The 26,930-nt window shown below is 39.0% G+C and overlaps 1 protein-coding gene across 5 annotated transcripts; it reads right to left on the bottom strand.

The window, feature by feature from the left end:
* Positions 1–5,550: 5,550 nt before the first annotated feature.
* RNF103 (ring finger protein 103) lies at positions 5,551–25,276 on the bottom strand. 5 transcript variants are annotated; one of them, XM_044772791.2, is made up of 5 exons: positions 25,044–25,259; positions 24,468–24,904; positions 22,088–22,227; positions 13,266–13,381; positions 5,551–7,568 (listed from the first exon to the last, which is right to left on the bottom strand). In XM_044772791.2, the coding sequence occupies exons 2-5, from the start codon at positions 24,691–24,693 to the stop codon at positions 5,993–5,995; spliced, it is 2,058 nt and encodes a 685-aa protein (XP_044628726.1). In that variant the 5' UTR covers positions 24,694–24,904; positions 25,044–25,259; the 3' UTR covers positions 5,551–5,992. The 5 variants fall into 5 exon arrangements, with proteins under 5 accessions (XP_044628726.1, XP_044628727.2, XP_070367898.1 ...); XM_044772792.2 differs by lacking the exon at positions 25,044–25,259 and adding an exon at positions 14,929–14,991 and having other exon boundaries at positions 24,468–24,840; XM_070511798.1 differs by lacking the exons at positions 5,551–7,568; positions 25,044–25,259 and adding exons at positions 11,056–11,381; positions 14,929–14,991 and having other exon boundaries at positions 24,468–24,840.
* Between the last annotated feature and the right edge of the window lie 1,654 nt (positions 25,277–26,930).

Raw genomic sequence — 26,930 nt, 5'->3', positions numbered from 1 at the left:
CGAAAACACGTAGTGCCTGAACTTTGACATCTCTTTGGGTGCCTATTTTTAAGCTTACTTTTGTTCTTAATTATTAGATAAATATGCTATAAATTCAGTTAGGTATCCTCTATGCCAATACTAAGACTATGTTTTAAAACACAGACTATAAATAAGAATATTCAAGCACCACTTGTTTAATATATAAAGAGCCTATTATCCCATTATCCCTAAACTAAGAGAACCTGACAATAACCAGTATGCAATTAACACCAGCATAAAGGATAATATAATTTTGACAAAAGGCAGTTTCCTATAATTGTGTTTTCCACAAATGCACTTATTTCTAAGTGAAAATATGCTAGAAAGAGTCCTGAACAAGATAGACAGAAACTTATCCAAAGGTTACAAAGAGGCCGCCACCAGCTTTGATTGGCTGACACAATCCTTTCAAAATATATTTGAATACCTTTCGGTGGAGCAGACGCACTGTTGCCCCCACCACTCCCTACACAGACTCTGTTTCCCTGGGCCCTGAAGACATTCGAATTTGAAAGCTCTGTCCTAGTTACATCTTTATCCTGGCTGTCCTAGTTCTGATCATTTATTAACTGAGAATTCTTTCTGTTCTACCTGTAAAATGATCTACTATATATGAAACAATAAAAAACTTTTGGTGAGAATATGGTACAAAAATTAAGAGATTGCCTAAACTGATCATAAATCAATATACTTAAATTATTGACAACAAAGAACAAGAACAGAATGATTCAAATAAAGGTGACTCAAAAATATCATTTTTGTTTTTGAGGAAGATTAGCCCTGAGCTAACATCTGCTGCCAATCCTCCTCTTTTTTCTGAGGAAGACTGGCCCTGAGCTAACATCCGTGCCCATCTTCCTCTACTTTATATGTGGGACGCCTACCACAACATGGCTTGCCAAGAGGTGTCACGTCCACACCCGGGATCCAAACCAGCAAACCCCGGGCCACCGAAGCAGAATGTGCAAACTTAACCACTGCACCACTGGGCCGGCCCCTCAAAAATATCATTTTAACAATTAAATTTCCACTTTTTCTTCTCTAAATTTTTAATCAGATCCAATAGCAAAAAGGACCTAACACTTCACCTCTCTCTACCTTTTTTCTCTTTGATAGAGTTTTAAGGAATAATTAAATGGCCAAGGGGAAAAATGTGTGAGCAAGGACAAAGATCACACGAGTAATCTTCCATACTCCCAAATAATCTAAAGAAGAGATGAAAAGAAGTATGTAACTACAGGAAAAAAATTAAGATTTTTGTCTTGGAACAGGCCATAAATAGTGATATCTTAGTACCAATGGGTACTAAAAATACAATCTTTTTTTAAATCTTTTTTTTTTAATTAAAAAAAAATCTTTTACCTACACTTTATGGGTGGTAAAAAGTTTGGTAAAGGGTAAAATTAAAATAGATTTTTAAAATTCAAGCCAAGAATTACTTGCTGAATGTCTGCTCTGGGTCTAAAATGTTAAGGATATACCAAATTATAGCTTTACTCTTGCCCTCAGGGAGCTCATCATCCTTTTTTTTTTTTTTCTTTTTTAAAGATTTTATTTTTCCCTTTTCTCGCCAAAGCCCCCCGGTACATAGTTGTGTATTTTTAATTGAGTCCCTCTAGTTGTGGCATGTGGGATGCCACCTCAGCAGGGCCTGATGAGTGGTGCCACATCCGCACCCAGGATCTGAACCCGTGAAACCCTGGGCTGCCGAAGCAGAGTACACGAACTTAACCACTCGACCACAGGGCTGGCTCGTCATCATCCTTAAAGAAAAGATTTACACAAGAAATAATTAGAGGGGACAGTAGAAAAACGTTTGAGCAGAATTGCAGGAGATCAGAATTTGCCACCCCAAAATGTGTCTCTTCGGCTTGATTATTTTTAAGAAAAAATGACCCAAAAAGAAACTTTGAACTTTCCCCTAATTGCCTAAAAGGATTTAGGATAAAAGGCCTCTTCCAGGAAGTTGCTATCACCATAGGTAGTTATAGTATAATATAAACTAGATGTGGCAGACAGGGAAGAACCTAGCAAGGCCTGTTTGATCAGTCCTCTCCGTGTCTCATTGTCTTTGCACAGTATGGCAAACATTTGTTTACCAAACATTTGCTTTTCTGTCTCCATATGAATTGCCTTCCTCCCCTTTGAACTCCAAAAACATTACCCCCAACATCCTCCTTTGTCTTTAGCTGAAGATGGTATTTAAGGTGGTGGCTTTGGCCATTTTGGTGACTTACTCAGTTTTTCTGAGTTACTCTCATGTATACATGTCATTAAATTTGTTTAATTTTCTCCTGTTATTCTGTCTCATGTCAATTTAATTCTTAGACCACCCAGAAAAAAACTAGAGGGTAAAAGAATATGCCTTCCTCCCCTACACAATCATGTGTCCTATTGTTATAGTTAACCATCGAGTTCACTAACTACAAAGCCCACATCCTTGGAATCTTTAGTTCATTAAATTCAGTAGGTTGCTCTAAGAGTTCAAACTTTCTTTTTAAACACAGTTAAAATTTAGAGTCTGTGACCTTGAATATTTCCTTCAATTCTCCACCTCCAGGAAAGTCTGACAAAAGCTTTATTTGCTATGCCTAACAATTAAGGGATGAGTCAAGCTTCCCTGGAGACCTGAACCTTGGGCAATTATTTTCCCCTCAACTTCCTTATAATATTTATTGCATGTCTAACATTCAAAATGTATTATGTCTATTTTATGCCATGCACTGTGGATATTTAGATGAATAAACCATGGTTCTCACCTTAAAGAAATTCACCTGAAAAAGATGCATGTGTAGTTTTAACACAATGCAGCCAAGTATGACGGTGTGTACAGGGTATCAGTGGGATTAGTAGAAGGGCACGTATCAGTTTGCTCCAGTGTTGCTGATGCTAAGTTTGATCACTTGAGTAAGATGACAGCTGCCTGAGCTTTCATTGCAGATATCTTTGTCTCTGTATGTCTGGAAGGGAAGATGAGTAGGAAGGTGTGGAATTTCTGGAGAAAGTGGGATGTAGCCAGACAAAGCAGAGAGGAAGGGGTGAGAACACCCGGCAGAGGGGATAGCAAAGCACCAAGCTGAGAAAAACCAGAGCATGGGCCTGGAGAGACAAGCAGTCCGGGGTATCATGATGTGTCAAAGAGGTGGACCAGGAACAGATTATGAAGGGCCTTGAAGGCCAGTGTTAAGATTGGTTTATCTTCTACATTAGTAGTCTCCAAAGTGTGGTGTGCTCTGGGATGCTAGAGGAGAAATTTTAATTGTATTTTAAAATGTTTATACTTTTGTGTATATTTCATAATGGACATTATATGTATACAACTCATTAACTGAAATCAGGACCATAAGAGGAGGACTGGGGGTGGGGGGAGAGAATGAAAAGCTATTTTAGGGGGCTGGCCCGTGGCCGAGTGGTTAAGTTTGCACACTCCTCTTCAGAGGCCCAGGGTTGCGCTGGTTCAGATCCTGGGCGCAGACCTAGCACCGCTCATCAGGCCATGCTGAAGTGGCGTCCCACACAGCACAACCAGAAGGACCTACAACTAGAATATACAGCTATGTACTGGGGGTTTTGGGGAGAAGAAGAAAAAAAAGCTATTTTAGACTTACTAAGTACTTAAAAAGCATCCAGGAGGAGCTGTTCAGCACATAGCTGTGTATAAAACTGAGGATCTGGGGAGGGGCCTTTGCCTGGACATGCAGATTTGGGACATCCACTGAAAACATAAGAGAGAAGAGCAGAGGACCAATGGCAGAACTCTGGGAAACACTAACATTTCCAATAACATGATTACTTTTTTTCCAAAGGAAAATTAAAGCACAAGGAGCAGTGTTTGCATTTTTATTTTAAAATTTTAAAAAGCTCCCAAATATTAATACAAAGTTAGTAACTGATAGTCTTTACTGTTTTCCATTAGTATATGACAATGAGGCTCAATGCACCATGAATAAAAATGTTTCTGCTAATAACCCAGCAGCAATTCAGAATGAGAAAATTTTATTTTCTTACCTTTTTAGGGGCAGTCAATAAAAGATTTTAAAAGTCCACCATGAAACTTGGACCATTTGAAGTAATGGCTGATTACAGGGCTGCATCAGGGAAAATACAGTGAGCCTGGAATACCTTGTGTCAAAAAGCAAGAAGTGCTTAAGAGCTGGCCTAGAGGGGGTCCCATTTGTCAAATGTGGGATTAGAGCATCAAAAAGAATAATGAATTTTAACACATTGACTATAAAAAGAATCTACGAGTCCATGGGGATACTGAAAGCATGAAAGAAAGGAAAATAAAAAAACAAGCTCTTCTTCACAAAAAAATGCCAGCTAATAAATGTAAAATGAAAGATGGAATTAGAAAATCCCAGTGTTACAACTCCTATTTAATAACTAATTCAGACTAATCATCAATGGATGTTAAAAGCGTTGGGTGAAAGGTTGTTGAGGAATAGGGTATTCATGTGGCCTCACAGGTTCCTTCTTAATTAGAAAGTGAAAAAGTATCTTACAATGGAAGATGAGGCAGATATTACTTAAACCAAACTTAGCATCAGCAACACTGGGACAAATTGACATCATGTGCCTCCTAATATAATACAAATGGGAAGTACACACCATCTAGGCAATATTCTTTAATTTAAATCTAATCATGAAGAAACACTCAGACAAATCCAGTATGTGGAACGTTCTATAAGCCAATTAGGCTATACTCTGCAAAAATGCTAGTACCAGAAAAGACTTAAAAAAATAAAAAGGCAGGGGAACTACTTTAGAGAACAGGATGAAAGGAAGGAGACTAAACCCAATGCATGAACCTTACCTGAGTTCACGATAAAAACAAAGCAGAAACATACAAAGATAAAAAGGATATTTTGGGAACAATTGGGGAGTATGGATTGTATATTAGATATTACTGAATCAATGTTAAATTTCTTGGGTGTGATAATGGTATAGGGGTTATGTAAAATAAAAGTTCTTGTTCTTAGGAGATACATGGTGAAATATTTAGTGGTAAAAAAGCATCATAATGACTGAATTTATTTTCAAAGGGATCAGCAAAAAAATCCAAAACAAAGCAGAAAAGATAAATATAGAGAGAGGAGATAAAGCAAATCTAACAAAATGTAAATACTGGGTGAATTAGACAGAGAAATGGATGTTCATTGTACTATGTTTCCAACTTTTCTGTAGTTCTGAAATCTTTCAAAATAAGTCAGGGGAAAAAAATAATCTATGTGTGGCTAATACGCTATAGTCGATTTTATTTAGATGAATATATTAAATACTCATAAATGACTTAATACTTAAAAAAAAAAAAAAGCCCACCATGAAATTCCTTCCCATCACAGCCAGCCAAGCTAAAAAGGCAGACTAACATCGCCTCTGGCTAGTGGCAGCAACGTAATTTCTGGCTTTTTTTTCCCCCACATGAGTCAAGAGTTGTGTTTGACTCGCCTGTGAAATTAACAAACCAGCAAAGCACCTACAGCACTCAGCCACCTCATCAAAGACAACTTAACACTGGAAAAGCTGGAATAGTCTCATTTTAAAATAATTTATTTCATAGGTCTGTTTTAATTTCATGTCTCAGAGCATACATTATTTAACCAAGAGGTGCTGGACAGAGATTGTAAAAAGGGAGGAAACATTTAGGAAAAGAAACGGCCTCAATTCCATTAGAATTTGATCCTAACTTGTAAAGTCTTGCTAGGATAAATTTCTATCATACTTCTTTTGTGCTTACAAAAAACATTAACGTCTGAATTTCCAATGTTGTAAATAAAAATTTTTACAATTAAGTATGCATTCAATTGACACACAAGGCAACCAAATAATTGTCATCAACATTAGCATAATGTGTATTTCCTGTCACTGCATTAACATTAAACTAAACTTCAAACCACAAAAACATTGTGACTAACATTAAAAAGGCAAGCTGTAAGATACTCAAAGCTTATAAAGGACAAATTGCACATGGTTAAGATGGGACATCATTTGACAAGGGCTGGTGTTGTGCATATGGCTGCTTTTTTTTATAAGAAGGCCACCGGCAAACAGGGCAACAGTGTCGGCCCCCAGCCAACCACATCACAATGCAATTCTGATGGAACACATGACCACAAGGCAACCCCATTAGCAAACATCCATTTTCAAAATTCTCTAGGCAAACAACACATTCAGTACAGTGCAGCATATCAGCAGGCCAAGTTAACCAATCTGGTTCCATATCTTCATTAGTGTTATATGATCCATACGACCTCCCCTTCCTTTCATATGGGCTGGTCTGACAATATTTATTGGCACATGAACAAGCCTCAGCATCACAGAGACTTGCTCTTCCTGGAGAATTGTGAACTATGCTTTGTTTATCTTCAAATACTTCCTTCTCACTGCTAAAAGTGTCTGTGCTCTCGCTGTCTGAGTCATTCTCAATATCTTGAGAACCCTCCGAAATTTCCTCTTCAGACTGGACTCCAAGGCATTTAAATCGCCACATTGGCAAGTTTTTTATATAATCAGTTGGTATCAGAGGGTGAAGCCAAAGGTCAGGGAAAGCTAACCGCTCCAAGAACAAGTCAGGGTCTTCGTCCCAATCAGATTCTACAGGAAAGTTCTGAAAAGAAGCAATCGGGTGGAAGAGGTAGCTGGTGTACCAGTCCCACAGACTTGATAACCATTCTAAGTTATTGGCATTGACTTCGTCATTGTTGTTGTTTCGCCGTCTCTTCTTCTCAAAGTAATCAATTAGTAAACCATGTCCAAGGTACGTACTGAGAAACAGGGCCGGGTGTGAAGAATAGAACATCCAGTCTGCCCTCACCCATGAAGCCAGTGTGGTTGTATTGGAATATCTCAACAATTTTAAGCTATATTCATAAAAGCTATCTAAGTAAGGGAGCTGTAAAAAGCCCAACACAGGTAGCCAGGAAATAATTAATAGAGAATTATATGTCCCTAAAGTGCTTATGAGAACCACAAATCGCTTTATGGTTGCTCCTTGTGTGATAAACAAGTCCATCCAAGCCATAAGATTAACTAGAACCAAGCTCAAAACAAACAGATCATTGACTTCAGGTTGTAATGAGCGCAAAAATGAATCCATGGCCTGAAGGGATATAAATTCGCCTGTGTGGTTTCCATATCTATAAATTCCTTCAGGAGTTCTCAGTATGTATGATGGCATGTTATATACACCAATATCTGTCATATAACTCTTGTTGTCCCAATTTTCCACATTAACAAAAATAAACTCAACTCTTCCAGTAAACTTTATACTTAGTGCAGAGAAGAAAGCTGGGGGTTGGTCAAGGTTTGCAAATAGGTATATCTTTACCCAATATTGATCACTTTTATTCCATTCTTCTTTCAAATGTTCAGCATTATAAATGGTTTTGATCCGAGAAGCTGCATGAGCAGTTATCCACTTAAAAATGTGCTCTACTTCAATCTTGCGTCCACTGTATTCTTTAAGCATGACTTTCCCTTTAGAAGTACTCGTTTGTGGAACAGACATAATGAGTGTGGATCGCACCCAGCCTCTTCTCCTGCAGTATCTATAAGAGAGTAGACCGTAAGTAAACAGCTTGGCTGCTAGATGAGCTCACTTGCTCATCTTCACTGTTGTGCAAGCAATTTGTCTTCCCCCAACAAATTTCTTTAGCACTTGAAAGATACCCTCTCCCCAAAAGCAAATTTCCTCCAGATAATCAAAAGTAGCACCAATACTTAGCAGTTGTATAAGAGGAAAAGCAATCTCTCTTTTTGTAGTATTTTTGTTTGATATTTCTATGTTTCTTTTCTCTTTTTTTTTTTTTTAAAGGAAAGTGTAGCTTGAAAGCCTCTGAGTCAAGGGAATCAGCAAATACTTCAGCATCTATTAGGTACTTACTACTGCACTATGTGTTAATAAGATCCAAAAGATAACAGGAAAATAATTCCTGTTCACAAGGAATTTAAAATCCTATTAAGGAAATAAAACTTATTTTATAAGAAATATAAAACTGTATATATTCTATTAACAAATAACGTAAAGAAGTTAAAAAAGGGGAATACCATTGGGAGTTTGAACTGGTGAAGATTTGATAAAAGATTTGGGAGTTGAACTAGGTCTGAGAGGATGGTTAGATTCTCATGTATAAAGAAGAGAAAAAGAAATAGATTATCCCACACGCTGAGTCTCTTACTTGAATGCAAGCTCCTTGAGGGCAGGAGCCATGCGGTACCCATTTATCAACCCAAGCACCCACCACAATGCCTGATGCACACAGGCACTGCTACAAAGGAATCTGCACAAAAGCTAATCTAGAAAAGAGCAAATCCCATATTTTTTTGTATTCTTTTATCTCTCTTTAATGAAGACCATGAAAAGGAATATTTAACATAAAGGAAACAAAGTTCTCAGATTAAGAAGAGATTCAGTCCAAGGATGACCTCCATTTTACAACAAAGTATAAAAGAATTTAACTAAAATTAAATCATTTGTTTAAATTTATCCAGTAGGGTCATGACTCCAATCCTTTTGGAAATGGACAGGTTCTTGTTGTATCTATGACATCCCTCTCCCCCTGAAAAAACTAGATGACGAATGAAAGGCAAGACTGAAAAATGAAAACAACTGTCGTATTACAGTGGACAGACAATAAGTGAAACATTTTCCCTTTTTTTAAGAAAGTATTTTTTTCCAAAAACCTACCATGTGGAATTTTATGATATGTAAATGTACTTGGATAAAGGTAGAAAAAAGAAAATCTACCATATGGATACATTTTGTTCACTCTAGATTTGTAAATGATGGAAATAAATGTTTAATTTATTTTGCCATTCAGAATATTGATGTAAAACTCGTATATGTTATGCTTTACTTAGTAAGCAAGCATTATATTTTATCAAATTAAGCATATCACACATTTACACGATCAGATTAAGAGAGAGGAAAGTCTTGATGCATGTGGCATCTGGTTTTATAATGATAAATTTGATTAATTTGATCTTAGGAATTTTGTGATATAATTTAAGATAAGTGAAGACAACATGTTATGTCATAAAGACAAGGTTAGTAATTAAGGACTCTAGGAAACTATCTGGGTGACTCAGAATCACAGACTATGACTCAGCTTCTTGTTGAGCTGATTCACTTTCTTAACAAGATAGATTCCATTAATATCAATATTGCTTTAACTGAAATGGTTTGAGAATTACATATTCCTACAAAATAAAATATCTTATATCCCTTAACATTGTATTTGTCTAATGCAAAATAATTCATTGACATGAATTCTATTTTTACCTTTCCCCCAAAAGCAACAAGTCAAATGCATAAAGATAATTGCCTTATTTACATCTTAAATATCTTTAAGCAGCTTTAATTTTTTAACTGCATATGATACTTGTGATGACCTATTTCTACTCTTGGGCATTCTTTTTACCTTTCTATAACTACCTCAGAGAATATGTGGCTTCTGATTTGTGTCACAAATTAAATGACAGTCTTTCTCATAGAAAACCTTAGTCTGTAAAACAGGCAAAGTTTTAGTACATGCATTTCTTCATGTAGGAAAACAAATGTAGTACATGCTTTCTTTTCAGTATCATATATCTTTCAACTTAAATCATGTTTTTCAGATTTGAAAAAAACTCTAATACTTATAAAACACCAGGCTACTAATACATATTTATCTAAACACTGGTCTGAAGAAATCCAACACATAAAATATATCATATTAATTTAAAAAAAACACTGCTAAATAAAAATAAAGACTAATGTACATATTATTTTTTAAGAATAATGTTATATTACCTTGTACAAATATAAAAACTTTTACTGCCAATTAAAAAAAAAACGTTTTGAAGGTCTGAATAAATTCAATGACAATACCATGAAAATATCCTCCAGTTCTTAAAGTAAACCTTTTGAGATCTCTTACAGAATTTAAGAAATAAAAATGATAGAAAACAAGGCTAGCGAGTTTTGGTACTCCAGTTTCTGGTGTGGCATGCTACATTTAAAAAGAAATCTTTGTATTCTGTGCATATAATGCTATTTCTTCAGATAAGGTCATTGGCCTCCTTGGCCTTCCTGGCCTGCTCTCCAACGCCTCCTGCCCTTCCCTGCTTATTCCACGGGCCTCATCCTCGATAGTCTCACCATAAGCTCCCGGGTCCCTGTTTACCACTCAGCTCCAGCAATTCCATGTCCTCCATCCGCTCTTTACTACCTCCCATCTCTCCAACCCCTTGAAGATAAACGCCCCACCTCACTTCCCACTTTCTCAAAAAAAAAAAAGAACAGGGGCCAGCCTGGTGGCACAGTGGTTAAGTCTGCACTCCACTTCAGCAGCCCAGGGTTCACAGGTTTGGATCCCGGGCACGGACCTATGCACCACTCATCAAGCCATGCTGTGGCGGCATCCCACATACAAAATAGACGAAGATGGGCCCAGATGTTAGCTCAGGGACAATCTTCCTCAGCAAAAATAAATAAAAAAGGAACCAAGAATACATTGGACAGGAAAAGCCTGCTGAGCTATATTGCTTGGTTGGGGAATAGAGGACTTAGGGCCAGGCAAGCTGAGTAAGCAGGGAAAGAAATTAAAACTGCTGCCATGCACAGAGTCAGACGCTGCCCAGAGGTGGTGGCCCTCAGTGTTCTCAAGGGAATGAAACAGGTCAGGGAAGTACTGCTGAAAAATGGGACCCAGCACATCAAAGGAGGCTGCCCTGGAGCCCACCCCAGAGAAGGAACTACAGCAAAGAAAGCAACACGGACAGTGGAGTAGAGAGTTTTGACGTTTTTAAAAATCTGAGATTAAGACGATGACTCAATTATTCCACATTTGGTTAAAACACTTGCTGAATAACACTATTCTCTGCTCAGTTACATCCTGCGTTGACATTCTGAACACTCTTTTCTGTATCTCCCTATTTTGTTCTTCTATACCTCCATAATCCTCAAAAAAGAAAAAAAATGACCCTGACTGAGCACAGCTTCTATGGCAAGAATAGTTCTTATTCTAGTTGGAAGACTTTCCAAATAAAAGGAAACATGACATAACAATATTGAAACTAATACAAAAACTGCATCAAAATCTTCATCTTTGTGATGAAACTGAAGACAATGAAATAAAAGTACTTTTTTTTTTTTTTAAAGATTTTATTTTTTTCCTTTTTCTCCCCAAAGCCCCCCAGTACATAGTTGTATATTCTTCGTTGTGGGTCCTTCTAGTTGTGGCATGTGGGACGCTGCCTCAGCGTGGTCTGATGAGCAGTGCCATGTCCGCACCCAGGATTCGAACCAACGAAACACTGGGCCGCCTGCAGCGGAGCGCGCGAACTCAACCACTCGGCCACGGGGCCAGCCCCTAAAAGTACTTTTTTAATAACAAAAAATTATAGCTGCAGTCAAGAAAAAAGCAAAGTTGCTCAAAAAGATCTCTTCCATCATAAATAAGAGGTGGGATTATTTGAAGATGAAGACGAAGAATTTGGAGGAAAATATATGGAGGTAGCTTATATGGATCTCTTCACCATTCCTCAGTTAGTATAGAATCAAAAAGAGCTTTTCGAAAGAAATGTTAGAAAAATCTGCACTGAAATCCACTGGGCTCAGTTATGACATTTCTGATGCATTTTGCTTTATAAGAAATTAAATACTAAAAAAATCAAATACTACTATTTCTTTCAGCTTTTTATGCTTATATTGTGCTTAATTTATTTTTGAACTCTTTATTAACATTATCTAATAACTTATATTAGACTGTAATGTTTAATATTTATATTTTTATAAATTTGTTTTTACTTAATATTTTCATGTTACAGTTCTTGAAATGTATTTTTAGTTCACTGATTTTTAAAAAATCAATTCTGAATATTTTCCAATAAAAGAGTGATATTAAGACTGACTTTTGCACTATCTGAAAAAAATCAGAATATCAGCACTGTCACTTATTCTGGTATTGCAATCACCAGCGAGAGAAAAAAAGATTTTTGCTTAGCTTTTTTTGGGAAAGATGGAATCAGACCAAACACAACTGTCTTTGGTAAACAAAGGACAGAAATGAGAATGACTTCCTTTTCATAAGAATATTAACACTTAGTCTACTGTAGACATTTCAACAAAGGCACAGGAACATGATCAAGGTTCTGGGGGTGAAGACGAGAACGGGAGCTTCGTGGGTACATGAGGAGACTAACTGTGAGTTAGGAGATACAAGAACTTCCCTTCTTATCCCCAGCTCTTAGGGTGTCTTCCTACCAGAGATTTCACTCTACATTACGAGCAGGCGAAACAAGGATAGTGAGAATTGAAGCAAACATGAGCCTAGAGGAAAAGGACAGAAAATGTGAGGTCCAGCAGTGGTGGAGGAGCATTTTCTACAGCTAATGGGTTTCTCGTTGTGGTCACATATAAGAGACATAGGCAAGTCAGGCATATCTACCTACATTAGAAACTACCTAATGTTGCAGGATTTTATACATACATATCATGCCTCTCCATCAGCACTAAACAGACCATGCTGGACATGCTAACCTTTTATTAAATATTTACTAAATGAATAAGTAAATGAACAAGTGAGTGTAAGTTGCAACTTGGAGGCACCAGAAATTGAAAAAGCATTTCAAAGAAGAAATAATGGAACAATGAAACAAGAACTAATGTGACAGACTAAATACTGGATATGATGACAAAAAGAAAAACAAAAATGCCTGCAAAGATTTCTGTCTGAGAAAATGGGAAAAAAAATCCAACAGTAAAGGACACAAAAAGGAAAGGCAGAAAGGGCACATGTTGATTAAAGAAAAAGAGGATGAATCTGAATCTGGACACTTGGTTTAGGGAAAAGGACACATCTAGGGATAGCTGTAGGGCAGATGGAAATGAGTGTCAAAATGCAAAGTAGAGATCAGAATTATGGAAGAAGATTTAGATCAGCACAAAGGTGTCACCTAAAGCCATAAATGTGCAGAAGTCTCTTTGGAAAGAAAATTAAAACAAAAAGGACTGAAGACATACTCTTAAGAATCACCCCCACTAGAAAGAACACAGAAAAACCAAATGGAGAAAAAAAAGATCTCAGAAAGAAAGTAAATCACTACCAGTGTATCAAAAATTATTAATCAAGCACTCATGTAACCAAGAGTATTAAACATTCTAATTAGCTTTCAGTTTAAGCAGGCTTCTAATCTCATTATTTTTATTATATAAAAAAATACTGGTCAGAACTCAAATTCTAAGAATTGCCTAGTCAACTTACCTGGGGTCACTGGAACAGTTAAAAGTGCCTGTACGTATTCCAAATCTTGACACCTTTTTCACCATTTTCTCCCAGTGGATTTTACCCACCAAGGGACTTCTGTCGTTTGCTATGACCTATTCCCCAAAAAAGAAAAACAAAAACCTTAATTACCTAAAATGGAGTCAAATCAACCATTTGTATCTATAATATAATATAATATAATAAATATAATTGTATCTATAATGTAATTTGTATCTATAATATAAGTTATAATATAACTTCACTTTTTTGAAAAAGATATTCTGTTCTCAGTTCCGGTTTACCGTATCACATTATCATTGCAATTCTTGTAGAAGGATCAGCTGTCCAACCAGAAAAGACTTAAAACACTGATACGATAAACTCCCACAGTCTCTGGTAGTTACATAGAGGAGTCAAAACCGTATTAAAAAGCCAGCCACACTGTCTACCATGTGGCCTATTCTTTAAAATTATACAAGAAGAAAATGGGCCTTGGAGTCATTTCTCTGCTCTGAAAAGAAAATTTTAAACAATAATCCAAATAAAACTTACTAAAAATTATGACTTGTGGGTTCAAAACGTTCAAGTTTCACTTTTTTTAAAGTATAATTATGGAGCCAAGAGTCAAACATATGTTTCTGTTAAACTAAGAGTACTAATAAACTAAGTCAATACTACTGCTTCTGAACAATCATGAAAGGTTCTAACATATATAAAGAATTACCATAATGAATTCTACATTCTTGAACTTCTACTTCAAATTTGCAGACAGCTTTCAAACATAATTAGGATTAGGAGAAGAAAAAGGTTTTTTAAAAAAGAAAAGAAAGGAAAAAATTGTAAATAAATCTTCGAAACATGTAATGACTTCTCAGCCTTTCTAATCATTAGCACCTTTTCCCTTTATTCCCTAATCTTCCTTCCCGTAAAAGATAATAAAAAAAAATTATACATTAAAAACAAAAGCAAAAATAACTAAATGGAAACTTAAAGGAAAGTCAAAAGTTCTAAAAGTCTTCATGAAACCATCTGTTTGATTTATTTTAAGCCCAGGGTATTTTCAAGAGTGCTATACTACTAGTACTATTTAATTCAAAATTACAACACAATACTCTGTGGGCCTCTTAATTTTTCTTGGAGGAAGGGCCATTCTCATGTTCACAAAGCCTCCAGGAAACTGAAATCCCAGGTGGGTGTGTGAAACGGCTGCCAACAGTTAGTTCCCTGCGAGAGGCAGGAGAGGCTGCAGCTGCCTCATCTGTGGCCTCTGCCGGGAACTCGAAGAAATTTCAAGGGCAGCAGGAGAAGAGAGAGCGCATGGTGGTGACAAGTGACCTGAAGTTTACTTTATCTGCCAACAGATCACTGTCCAATAACCCCAGCCGTATACCACTGTTATTATCATCCTCATAACTATAGAGACATACATGCATTGGTAACATTGTGTAACACAACTTTCATGCTTAATAAATAGACACACACACAAACACACAATTTAGGTCATTAGACAAATGGTTTTGATAGTACCTTTTTTTTTTTTTGAGGAAGATTAATCCTGAGCTAACATCTGCTGCCAATCCTCCTCTTTTTGCTGAGGAAGACTGGCCCTGAGCTAACATCTGTGCCCATCTTCCTCTACTTTTATTTGTGGGACACCTACCACAGCATGGCTTGACAAGTGGTGCCACATCCGCACCCGGGATCCGAACTGGCGAAGCTCCAGCTGCCAAAGGGAAATGTGTGAACTTAACCACTGCACCACCAGGGTGGCCCCTTGATAGTACTTTTTAATGAGAATAAATGACCTTATTGAGGGACACATGAGTTATTATTCAAATGTTCAGATGGCTGAGGTAACCAGAAAGAGGGCAATTTGAGGACATGGTCTTAGGTGGAAGCTCTTCTGAGAAGGTGCACACCAGTTATATTACCCAGGGAGTCCTTAACTTTCACATTCTTTCACATTTTTCCATGGTCCAAAAGTGCTTTATAAATTTCACCGGAAGAATAAGGGAGATCAAGAAAGGCAGGCATTTTTCTTTTCTTTTCCTACCACTCAAGAGTCAACACGGTAGTTCTTCTTTCTGTCAAGTAATCAAAGAAATCTTGAACTTATTTTTCACATTACTTAGGAAGATGAAGTCTCTGTGCAATCATATCACCATACTCCCTGCCCTTTGTCTTTTTTTTAAAAGAAGTCCCTTTTCACTCCCGTTTCCTGATCAAGGCTGCAAATAACCCAAACGTTTCAGGTGTGTGTTTATAATGACACTGCATCAAGGGGTTAATCAAGAGGTTGCTTTAACCAATGTAGGCTATGGCCCAAAGTCTAGGGGCATTTTTATATGAGGATCCAGATCTCCGCACAGGTATCTTTCACACTTATCAGAGCTCCAAATGCCGGGAAAGGAAGTAGAAATGAGAGGGGGTTGTTCCCAGGCACCCCTGGTTACAGCACAGACAAAAGAAGGTGTGTAGAGAGGAGGGAATATCCCCGAGGCAGGTACATGACAATGTTTAACCCCAGGGCCCTATTTATTCAGCAAGTTGTTCCAATACCTGCTTTCAAAGAGTTTAATAAGCCCTCCCTGAGAATGAAAAATTCCCTAGGCATTGCATGAAAGCATTTTATTTGACTCGATAGTTACATTTATGCAGTTAGAAATAGCTTTGTCCCATGGCCTATACACTTATATTATTCAACTGAAGTTTTAGCCTAAATTAAATTTGGTGGTGTCCGAATTAAATAACTACTAAAAATGTTTCACGAAATAACTCATCTGGCTGAGTCACACGGCACAACAAATTACTCTAAGCCTATCACCACTGTGTCACATGAGTAAGAGTTCCCAACGTATAGCTCATATCCAAAAGTATGCATGATGAATCTGAGTGGCATTCACACCACTGGTCTTATTAAAAGGAGAGACACATTCCTTGGCAGTTCAGGAAGGATGCTGCATTGTCTGTAGGGAATATTTTCAGAGACTTAGAAAAAAAACGAGATGAAAGTACAGCCTGAGTTCCAAGTGTGGAACAGACTTGGCAACATGGGCTAGAAGTGAAGACACCTTTCCACCCGGCTTCCCAGGGTATCTGTCTCTCTAACTGGCATCCCTACCCTTGCTTACCTTTGTATTTCCGGCAGCTACTACAGTGCCTAACTCATTCGGGTACTCATTAAATATTTATGTTGAACTAAACCATTTCAGCTTTTTATGCTTTAGGAACTGGTTCTTCTACTTCTGATTATACAGGTTCTCTAAAGGTTCCAAGTTTTTGATTTCTATTGTAATGAAAGTCCCTTCTCCAGCAGCCTGTCATCTGGAATGTTTTCTGGACAAATATTAGCATAAATAGTACCTTGCTATGCAACTGCACATCAATATTCTTGACCCTAGTCAGACATAAAAACTTCTAATTCAGCGTATTTAAAAATACACTTTTTTCCAGAAAAAAACTACTGCAATTTTCCTAGGTTACACTTCATCGTCTAACAGAGTTCTTTAGGATCCTCAAAATGCTAGTACCCTTATGGACCATCTCACTCAGCTGGATAAGATTTTTTACTGGTCCACACATTCTAGTAAACCAAACTGTAAGCTGCTGCATGGCACACACCATAGGTGATTCATCTTTGTGCCCTCAGTGCTTATCACGAGGTTCAGCTGGCACACATTAGATTTCAATAAATATTTGTTAGATGGTTCGATGAATGGATGAAACCTATGGTTTGCTGGTAAATATTTAACGACTAACTCTCCAGAAGAAAAAGGCAGTTCTGATTTCTATCATTTGCTGATTTCCTTGGTGTAAATACCCCCACATGGCTGATTTCAAGTTACCAACGTGACATCTCTAAACGTGGAGTTGGGAAGAGATTTTAACAATCGCCCTCATGAAGCAGTAAGAGCTTGCTCCAGCACACCACTGGATGGAACTGAGTTGGACAGTGTGTGATGCTAAGTGCCCGTATTTCTGATATCAACCTTGTGTAGTCCAGTTAAACTTACAAAGAAAAACTAGGCTTCAGGTTATTGCCCAGTCCCTTCCACATATATTATAGGTGGTACATTGGCATAAGAAAAAAGCCACACACTTTTGCGTATTGTACCACCAGTCAAAACATTTGGCATATCCCTTTTAATATTGTTAATCCCCATGCAACAACATCTAGGCTAAATTAAATAACTCCACAGAACAGGAGGGCTGTGCTGTGATATTTTCTGCATCTCTCAATATTTCATTATAACAGGGAGTTTCTACTTTTAAAATCATAGACCAACCTAAATATATATACGTAAATTATATAAAATTATTAAAAGTGAGGATGAGAGATTGACAAAAACAAAACTCATTGGAATTTAATTATTTCTTTGGTATCCTCACTAGCTGTCTTATGAGTAAACACAAATAAAAGTTTTTCATCAATACAAAATAAAGGATAAATGGCTCGTCATGTATTTCACCCTTAGAGTAGTGTCAAGAAAGGAATAAATAGGTTAGAACCTCCCTGAACAAAACCATTGTCAAGAAGCAGAGACAAGCAAGTTTTAAAACAGCTATTAACTCTTTGCAGCCAAACAGGAAATATATTAACATAATAACTTCAGTAAATACTGACCCAAAGATTTATTTTAAATCATATGATGTTCTTTACTGCTACCTCAATTCCAGTGCTGTTAAATTCCTTATGATGTGACAAAGCCAGTTGAAAACAAATACCACTGCCCTTCTTTGAACAAAAGTCAAAACAGAGAAATAGAAATGTTAACATAAGGATAAATCCATAAAATCCATAAAGAAGGCTAACTTTTCCACTTCAGAAGCCTTTCCACCATTCCATCTGCCTCTCTAAGAGTCTTTTGAAAGAAAAGGAACCGTCTTCTATTCGTAATGCTAAGAAGATTGGGTGGCAGCAGAATCAAAGAACCTACAACACTGGAAAATAAATAGCTAATGAAAGATACGAGCTGAGGTTAGGAACAAAGCAGGAAAACTCAGAATGTGAGAAACAATAGTCAGGAAAAAACAGGACTCAGTTCTTCCCTGGATTACAAAGCGTACTATCGGTAAAGATGTCCCATATGTATTGTTGCCTTGAAAACTAAATTAGTTCTTTCCACCTCATGTTACAGAAAACATAGGACAGACATGGAAAAGCTTGACGTGAAAAAGAGTATCCTAATACTCTGCATTAATGTAAACATAATTCAAGAGCACTAATACATCTTAAAACAATTAAGAAGAGAAAGATCTGAAGACCATTTACAGCTATTATTCAGAAAGTATCTCCTGAGTTATAGAGAAGATATAAATCATAACACAGCGTGAATTAAATAAATTATAGAAACTCATTTTCCTTTGGTAGCGTCATTCCACACGTAGTCACCAAAAAAAGATAATCAACCTAGATTAGCAATCTGTTGCAGAAAAATAATGAACTGACCAAATGATGGAATGGCTAAGTCATGTACATTTTTTTGACTCAGTTATAAAAATCACATTTTCCCTAAATAAGTAAATCCCAACATCCTTTCAGTGACAGGATACACGAAGTCTGAAGTGTTAATTATCAGTTATAGGCCACCTAACTACACTTTTCCTCAAGAAATACGAAAGGAAACTATAACTCAGTTGAGTAAGAAAGTGACATTAGAAAATCAAGAGGAAAAGAAGAAAGTACTTAAACATTTCTTACATAGGATACCTAAAATAAGGGTAATTTGAAGAGGATTGAACTGGCCAGGATCTATGCACCCTCCCAGATTAAAAAAGAAAAAAATAATAAAGCAAACTGAAATTAGCTTCTTTCAAAATAAATGGAAAAGAATAATTCAAATTGTTAAAAACTGAATTCCTGAAATTTATCTGTTACAAGAGACTAGATAAATATATGATCTGAGCTGAAAGAATGACAAGCAACCAACAGCATATTTCTCTTCTGTTTCCAGCAGATATTTTCAATTTAAAAAAAAAAAAAAAAAACCGGTGGCTGGCCCGGTGGTGTGGCGGTTAAGTTCACATGTTCCGCTTCAGCAGCCCAGAGTTGGCTGGTTTGGATCCTGGGTGCAGACATACCCACTGCTTATCAAGCCATACTGTAGCAGGCATTCCACATATAAAGTAGACGAAGATGGGCACGGATGTTAGCTCAGGGCCAATCTTCCTCAGCAAAAATGAGGAGGATTGGCAGACGTCAGCTCAGGGCTAATCTTTGTAAAAAATAAAAAAAACAGCCTTCTTTCAAGAGCAGTCCAGAGTACTGAGGACAGGGTTTCAATCTCAGTCTTTTCAGTTGTCTTGCCAGAGATTGTTCTTCCCACCCAAGCCACCCATTTGACAGATGTAAGACACTGGCCCCACGGAACAGAAGCCAGACAATGGTGATCAGTGCAAATCTTAAAGGTCACTGGAAAAATGATTAAGTGTGTGTCCTACTGTACCATTAACACACAGAAAATCATATAATTACATTTTTTAGGAGTCATTTGTTAACTATTAATACCTATGAGGTTTAAAAAATATTTTCAGAGAAAAATAATTCAGTGATTAGGGTCTATAATGCTATCATTATTTGCTCATTCAAGCATCAGCTTATTAGAGAATTCCTTGCCACTGTCTCCTTACCCTGCTTATTTTCTTCTTAGCACTTTCCACTAACTGATGTTATATTAAACATTTACTTATTTAGTGCCTACTTCTCCCAACTAAAATGTGAGATGCCTGTGAGAGAAAGGACTTAGCCTGGTGTATGTTCCTGGTACTTCTAGGGCCTGGCGCACACACATTTGGTAAATAAACTGTGTGAATTTTATCACATATTAAGGGAGTTTAACCCATGGTGATTTTTAATAAAATATCAAAAAATAGTAGATAATTAATAAGCCAAGAATATATTGCTAATCAGTGAACCAGACTGTGTTTGCTGTCTATAGGCAGCACCCTATACTAAAAGAATTTCCAGATTTTTGACATGGCTTTTCCAAGTTTGGAAGGTGCATCTCTACCCTGATCTCTATGGGATCATTCAATGTGTGGACAAACATTTAGACAGAGAACACAGGGCAGTGGGACTAGCTATTCAACTCAATTTTAGTAATAAAACAAATTATCAAAACTAATAAGTCTTCCTCGATCAGACTATCAAAAATAAATATCTGGGAAAAGAAATGGAATAACAATTTACTCATAAATGAAAAGCTTTGAAGACACTACAGTTTATTTTTCTACCAAATAATTAACAGAGAAGTAAACTAGAATTTGATGTATAATGCTTAGACAGTATCCATACCATCCTAGGTTCTCCCTTTGCTGAACTTAAAAATTACTGAATTAGATATCTGGAGGGTAAAAGGTCAAACGCAATAGGAAAGTGCAAGTAAAGGAAAGGTCATGGATATCCAATGCAATCACCTGACGAATTCCCAGACCTCAACTCCTTAGCCCAGTGGACCACAGTATTATTCCATCCTTAGATGGATACATAATTATTCCATCCTTAGATGGATACTTATTTGAGACCATATGCAACAGATGTATCTATCTACAATCATACTGTAATAAGTGACAGGACCAGATCTGCAACAAAGGTCTCTGAACCCAGCTTTTTCTACCATATTTTGCAGTCATTATTCTCAGAAAGCAATATGAAGAAGTAACTATTTTGATTTTTATACGCTGAATCAAACTTTGCCAACCCCAGTGTAAATGACAAGAGAAAAGAAATCAGGGTACCCAGGAATTGGTCCTGGTTCAATCATTATAATTTTAGCCTAATTCATGCCATTAATTTACTTGATATGTCACTTTAAGTGAACTTACATTTAAAAAAATTTAAGTAACTTTAGCCTTGCCCTAAGCAATATTTATGAAATTACATGTTTAATATAATACTGATTCTTCTAATTTACATTAAAATACATAAATGATAATGTGTGCCTACTCATTTACCACACTTTGGGAAGCATAAAAGATGAATTTTAAGGCCCCTCATAGCTCTAAAATTCCAATATGCTAATTAAACCTCACAGTTTTGAAACCATAAGAGCTGGGGTTTAAAATCCTAATCTCATCAATTTCATAAGCAAAGTAAAGAGAACCTCCCCCCATTCCACCCACAGCTCTTCCTCTATAGTTGCCAAGTTGGCTATTTCCCTAATGGAAGGATTCCTTTACTTTGACTGTAGGGTTCCTCCTTTACATACAAAAGTTATTTGGATCACCGAATTAAAAACTGCAGTTAAGAAAAACTGAGACCACAGTGCAAATCACTAAATAAAAGGAATATATATATACATTTCTTACTTTAATGAAGATCTAATAACTAAAATGGATTTGCTTCTGCTGATTCTAAACAAAGCAGTCAACTCTCTTCCCCAACACTTCCTCCCGCCCCTACTCTTCCTTGGTCTCCGAAACCTCTTTAAGAGGATGCTGGCGCTTCCCTTTGAAAACTGAATTATGTCTAAGAAATATGAGGGGCCGACCCGGTGGTGCAGTGGTTAAGTGTGCATGTTCCACTTGGGTGGCCCGGGGTTCGCTGGTTCAGATCTCAGGTGCAGACATGGCACCGCTTGGCATGCCATGCTGTGGTAGGCGTCTCACACATAAAGTAGAGGAAGATGGCATGGATGTGAGCTCAGGGCCAGTCTTCCTCAGCAAAAAGAGGAGGACTGGCAGCAGTTAGCTCAGGGCTGACCTTCCTCAAAAAAAAAAAAAAACCGAAACAGAAATAGACACAAGTACAAAGAAGTGTCACCAACTGGTGAATACTATTTTGGTAAAAATAATTTCACTTCTATCACTGTTTTTGATACCTGAACCAACCAGATGCCATCTTTTGTGTCTTCTACAAGCTCATAGAAGTGCATTTCACCACTGAAATTGGTACTAGAAACAGATTCAGCTGCTTCCTCTTCCTTGAGTGCAGAATACAGCTCACCCTCCATCAAGTCACCTGAAGAAAGGAAAAAACAGCACTAATAAGATTTTCAAAAATGCCACGTTCCCAACTTCCATGATTAATTCCATTTTACACTGTTATAAATCATGTGATTGCACTTTATAGAAAAGAAGAGTAGGACCTGAACACACCCATTTAAGATTCATACATTCAGTAAATATGTCATAAGAACCCACTATATGTCAGACAAAAACGAACAAAACAGACAAAAATCCATCTCCTCATGGGGTTTATAGTCTAATGGGGTCATCACATAATTTATTAGGATATTACTGAATATATACCAGTCCAAAAAGCCATCACAATATTACTTAGCTTTGTGTATAACACGCCCAGTCTTCAGATAATTTTTAAACAGTATGATTTTATACTCCTGACCTACAAGATTCAGAAATAGGTTTACAGAATTTGCCATTACCACCTGCTTAAAACAGCAACAGGGCTTACGTGAGCTGGAGGTTAGATACCAAAGACTATCTATAAGAACAAACTCCATATTCACACACAAATTTACTATGTAAATTTAGAGCTTGCATCATCAAATAAAAAGGAAAACAGTAATGTCAAATTATTTTACCTTTGCCTTCAACATTAAACAATGAGAAAACAAGCACTGTGTCAGGATAGCAGCAGAACCATCCACAACGAATATTTAAATTATAAAGCTAAATTGCCAAACCAAGACTTCTCTGCTTTATCACGTGTGATCTGAGTCATATTTTTGTGGGCTGTATTCTTCAAATGATATGTGCACTCCTTGTACACTCCAAGTGACAAATATTTTTAGGCCCAAAGGAAAGCAACATGAAAGAAAAGTCAAAGGAAAAAAAAACGTGTTATCAAATTATTTTACCATGAAAGATGATTTGGCTTTGGCAGTAAAGACACTTCTTATTTCTAAACCTAAAGAGTTTATTTATTAGAGATCTACTATACTCCATTCTCCACCCCCACCCTGCCACGGTAGAAATAAAAGTCACCATAAACCTGTCAGTAAACAAAAGGCAAGAATAATACACAATTTTATGTTTTCTCTACCGGAAAATGTATCACTTTTACAGAGAGGGTTCCCTCCTCTACCTCAGTAGTGAGATATGAGTTTGATAACCATTAACCTGCAGATTAAGCCCCGAGTGGTAAACTCTGGAGTTAGTATTCTCATCTATCACACGACCTGGCTACCAGGTACTAAAGAAGGAAAAAATCTGTCTTGTAAAAGACACAGCTGACAGATATACTTGAAACAACAGAAAAGATAACCATCAATTTCAACTGCTTCCTACAGCAACCCAGAATGCCCTTCTCAACCCAACGGACATGCCTCTTCCAGGAAGTGTATCTAAACAAAGATACACTTTGTCCAGGGGTGAAAAAAATTCACCCTATTTCTCACCCAATCCTACCCCCAAACCAACAGTTATTGAAAGTGCATTCTGCAAGATGTTAAATATTCTCAGCACTATTTCAATTCTCTTTCTCAACCCACTGAAGTTGATGCAGCAGGGCCTGTCACACATAAGGAAAAAAAGTTTACATCCGAGATACAAAGGGTTTTTAAAAATCGTGACATAAATATAAACAACCACTTTCAAAACAAACAAGGTAGGCATTCACAAAAATATTCACCTTATTTTTCACCAAAGTATTAAAAGCTAATTCTGTACAGTGTACACTTTCTCTATAAACTCATTATTTAAAACTTAAATCTTACACCTAAATGCCTCTTTGATATTAAGTATTCCAATATTAATATTCAATATCAATATGGAATTTGGTATTCCAGTATTTGATATTTTTCCCTCCGGGTAGCTTGCTATTACTATCGTGACAAATACTGCTATCTACAGACAATGTTTTGGGGTTTTTCTTTTCTTATATATCCTTATGAATTTCAACTGACAAATAATACTTTCCAGTTTGTCTAGAACCGGCTGACAGTCTCGAATTTTGAGAAAATCACTCAACTTAGTAAACAATGCTAAGAAGCTGCACTTTGAACTGTTACCTGAAAACAACCTTAAAAAGAAACGCCAACACCACTACAAATAATTCCAGCCCCCTTCTCAAAACTGGGATGCACGTATTTTTTCGGTAGAAAACCTGGGCAGCTCTCGGAGTGGTGTGCTTAAAAGCCTTCCAGGTAACGCCTCATTCCGGCGGACCCCCACGCACGAGGAAGTACAGGTCGCCCCCTCCTCCGAGTGGAGGGGACCCCAGAGGAGCCCGATACTCGCCTGACTTTTCCACCAGCTCCCGGACATCCTTCTTCTCGGGCAGCCCTGAGTAGCCTAGCCCCCGGCACTCCAGAATGGTCTTCAGCTTCTTGAAGCTCAGCGCCACCGGATCCACCAGCTGGGTGGCAAAGATGCCAGTTTCATACCACACAATGGCCTCAAAAAACCTAGCCAGGACGAACAGGACCAGAAAATAGAGGAGCAAGAAAAAAAGCTTCAGCCACATCTTCCCCTGCGTCCTCTCTCTTTCCAGAGAGCTCAGAACACAAGAGAGCGGCGGGTGGAGGGGCAGCCTGGGCAGGGCACTCTCAGCGTGCGGTCCAGCCCTCCGCCGTCACCGTCGGGCCACCCTGGCCGGGAGGCAGGTGGATCGGGGTCTCTGCGCGGAGATGAGGACAAGATGAGCAGCGGCAGAGGCGCAGAGCCTCGCACCGGGCCTTGAGTCAAGAGGCGAGAAAAATAAAGGGAAAAAACTTTAAAAAACCCATCGATTAAACACCGAAAGGAGAGCAGCGCGGGGCGAGCCCGCGGGGCAGAACAAAACGAGGGACGTCTCCCCGGGCCGGGGTCACTGACCGAGGCGACGGGGTCGGTCTCGCAGCACCGTAATCTCAAGGGGGAAGGAGGAGGAGGCCAAGACAATAATTCAGATCCACAAAGGAAGCGGGGTCCGCGCTGCAGGCCGAGGCCGGAGGGGCGGCGGCCCGGGAGGCGGTTGGGGCCGGCTGGGCCGCGGCCGGGCTCCGGCGGCGGAGGGTCAGGAGGGCGCGGCGCTCCGCCTGGCCAGGCCCGGAGCCCAGCGCGGGGACGAGCGGCCGCCGCAGCACCGCGCCTGACGCCCAGGCCCCAGGCCCCGCCGGCCGCCCAGGCTCCGCGAGAAGCGCGGCGGGCACGGCGGCGGCGGCTCCAGGGTCGCTCCGGCCGGCGGGCGGCGCCTCAGTCCGCGGCCCGGCCCGGCTCGGGAGGGGGCGTCGCTGTCTCCGCAGAGGGAAATGGGGCGCGCGGGCCGACCGTCCCGGAGGGAAAAAGCAAAATAGGCCCGAGACGGCTCCCCGGCTGCCTCCCGGCCAGGCAGCGCCCGCCCCGCTCGGATGGGCGGCGCGAGCGAGTCCCGGCCGCCGCGCCCGACGCCCCCGCCACCTCGCGAGGCCGCGGCCGTCGCCTCGGGAGCAGAGATCCGCGGCTGCCGCGGCAGGAGCCGAGACATAACAACTGACGTCGGCGGCGGGGCGGGGCCTCGGGCGGGCCCGGGGCGGGGCCACGAGCGGAGGGGCGGGGCCACGAGGGGAGCGCCGGGCACGCGGGCGGCGGCGGGAGAGTGTGCGGAGGTGAAAGCCCGCGGGCGCGGGGGGAGCGGGCCAGAAGCGCGGAGCCGCAGCCTCGCGCGGCTCCTCGAGAGCTCCGCAAGTTGCGTCTCAGATGCCTTCTCCGCTCGCTTTCTTTTTGCCCTGCAGATGTTTAGTAATTGATTTTGTCTCAGGGTTGGACTTTGGCCTGTGTCACTGTGTATATTTTTTGTTAAAATAAAGCACTTAATTATCCTCTTAAAATCGGTAAAAATAGAAGAGTACGTTTGTGCTAGGTCCCGGTGAATTGGGAAAATTTTAGCACAGTTGGTTTGAGGTGGTAGAAGGTGAAATCCAGAAAACTGATTTTTCATCTCTAGGTGAGAAGGTAGTTTGTGCACTCTCATCTCTAGGTGGAAATAAGGTTTGGCCGAAAGGGGAGTTAGAACTAGGCCTGCTACAATCTTTCTATCCTCCTCAGTCTCAGGGGTGTTAAAAGCCAGGCATCGAAGCGCTGAGTTCCCAGGACAAATGTTGTTGAGTGTTGATACGTCCGAGTGCAAAGTTTAACGTGTGTTTTCTTTCGTTACCCTCCCTGAGTGTGGGCACTGCCAGCAAAAGGAATTTATATAGAGTGAGTAATGTGGGCCAGTGCTTGGCCTGGCTCCTGTGTGTTAACCAGCTTCAATGTGGCTTTGTTTCCATGGGTGGCAGATCAACGTGGGAGACTGTATTAGTTCTAACTAAAGATGGACCCAAACTAGAGTTACGTAAAAGAGGGCAGGCAGGGGACGTTGGGGTGTGAGCTGAGGATAGAACCCGCCAGGCTAGAGTTTCAAATTGGAAAAATATTAGAGTATGAGAGGGACTAGAAAGAAGGGATTCTTTAGACATTTCTCTTTAGACATTTCTTGTTTGTTTCAACTGCCTCCTATCCCATCCCCCTTTGTTTGTTCCCCCAAGGTTTAGCTGTTAGGAAAGATAACAGCACTGATAAAAGAACACATAAGGTTGGCAAGATACAGGGATATGGACATTTACATCTTCTATTGATGGGAATATCCAACCTTTCAGGAGGGCAATTTACAGTGTGAGTTAGAAAGCTCCCTTTGGCACAGTAATCTCACTTAAGGGAACATATCCTGAGGAAATAATTGGACATGTGCACAAAGATATG

This window comes from Equus asinus, chromosome 6 (assembly GCF_041296235.1).
Source record: "Equus asinus isolate D_3611 breed Donkey chromosome 6, EquAss-T2T_v2, whole genome shotgun sequence".
In the NCBI taxonomy this organism is placed as follows: domain Eukaryota; kingdom Metazoa; phylum Chordata; class Mammalia; order Perissodactyla; family Equidae; genus Equus; species Equus asinus.
This window is presented reverse-complemented; position numbering and strand designations above follow the sequence as displayed.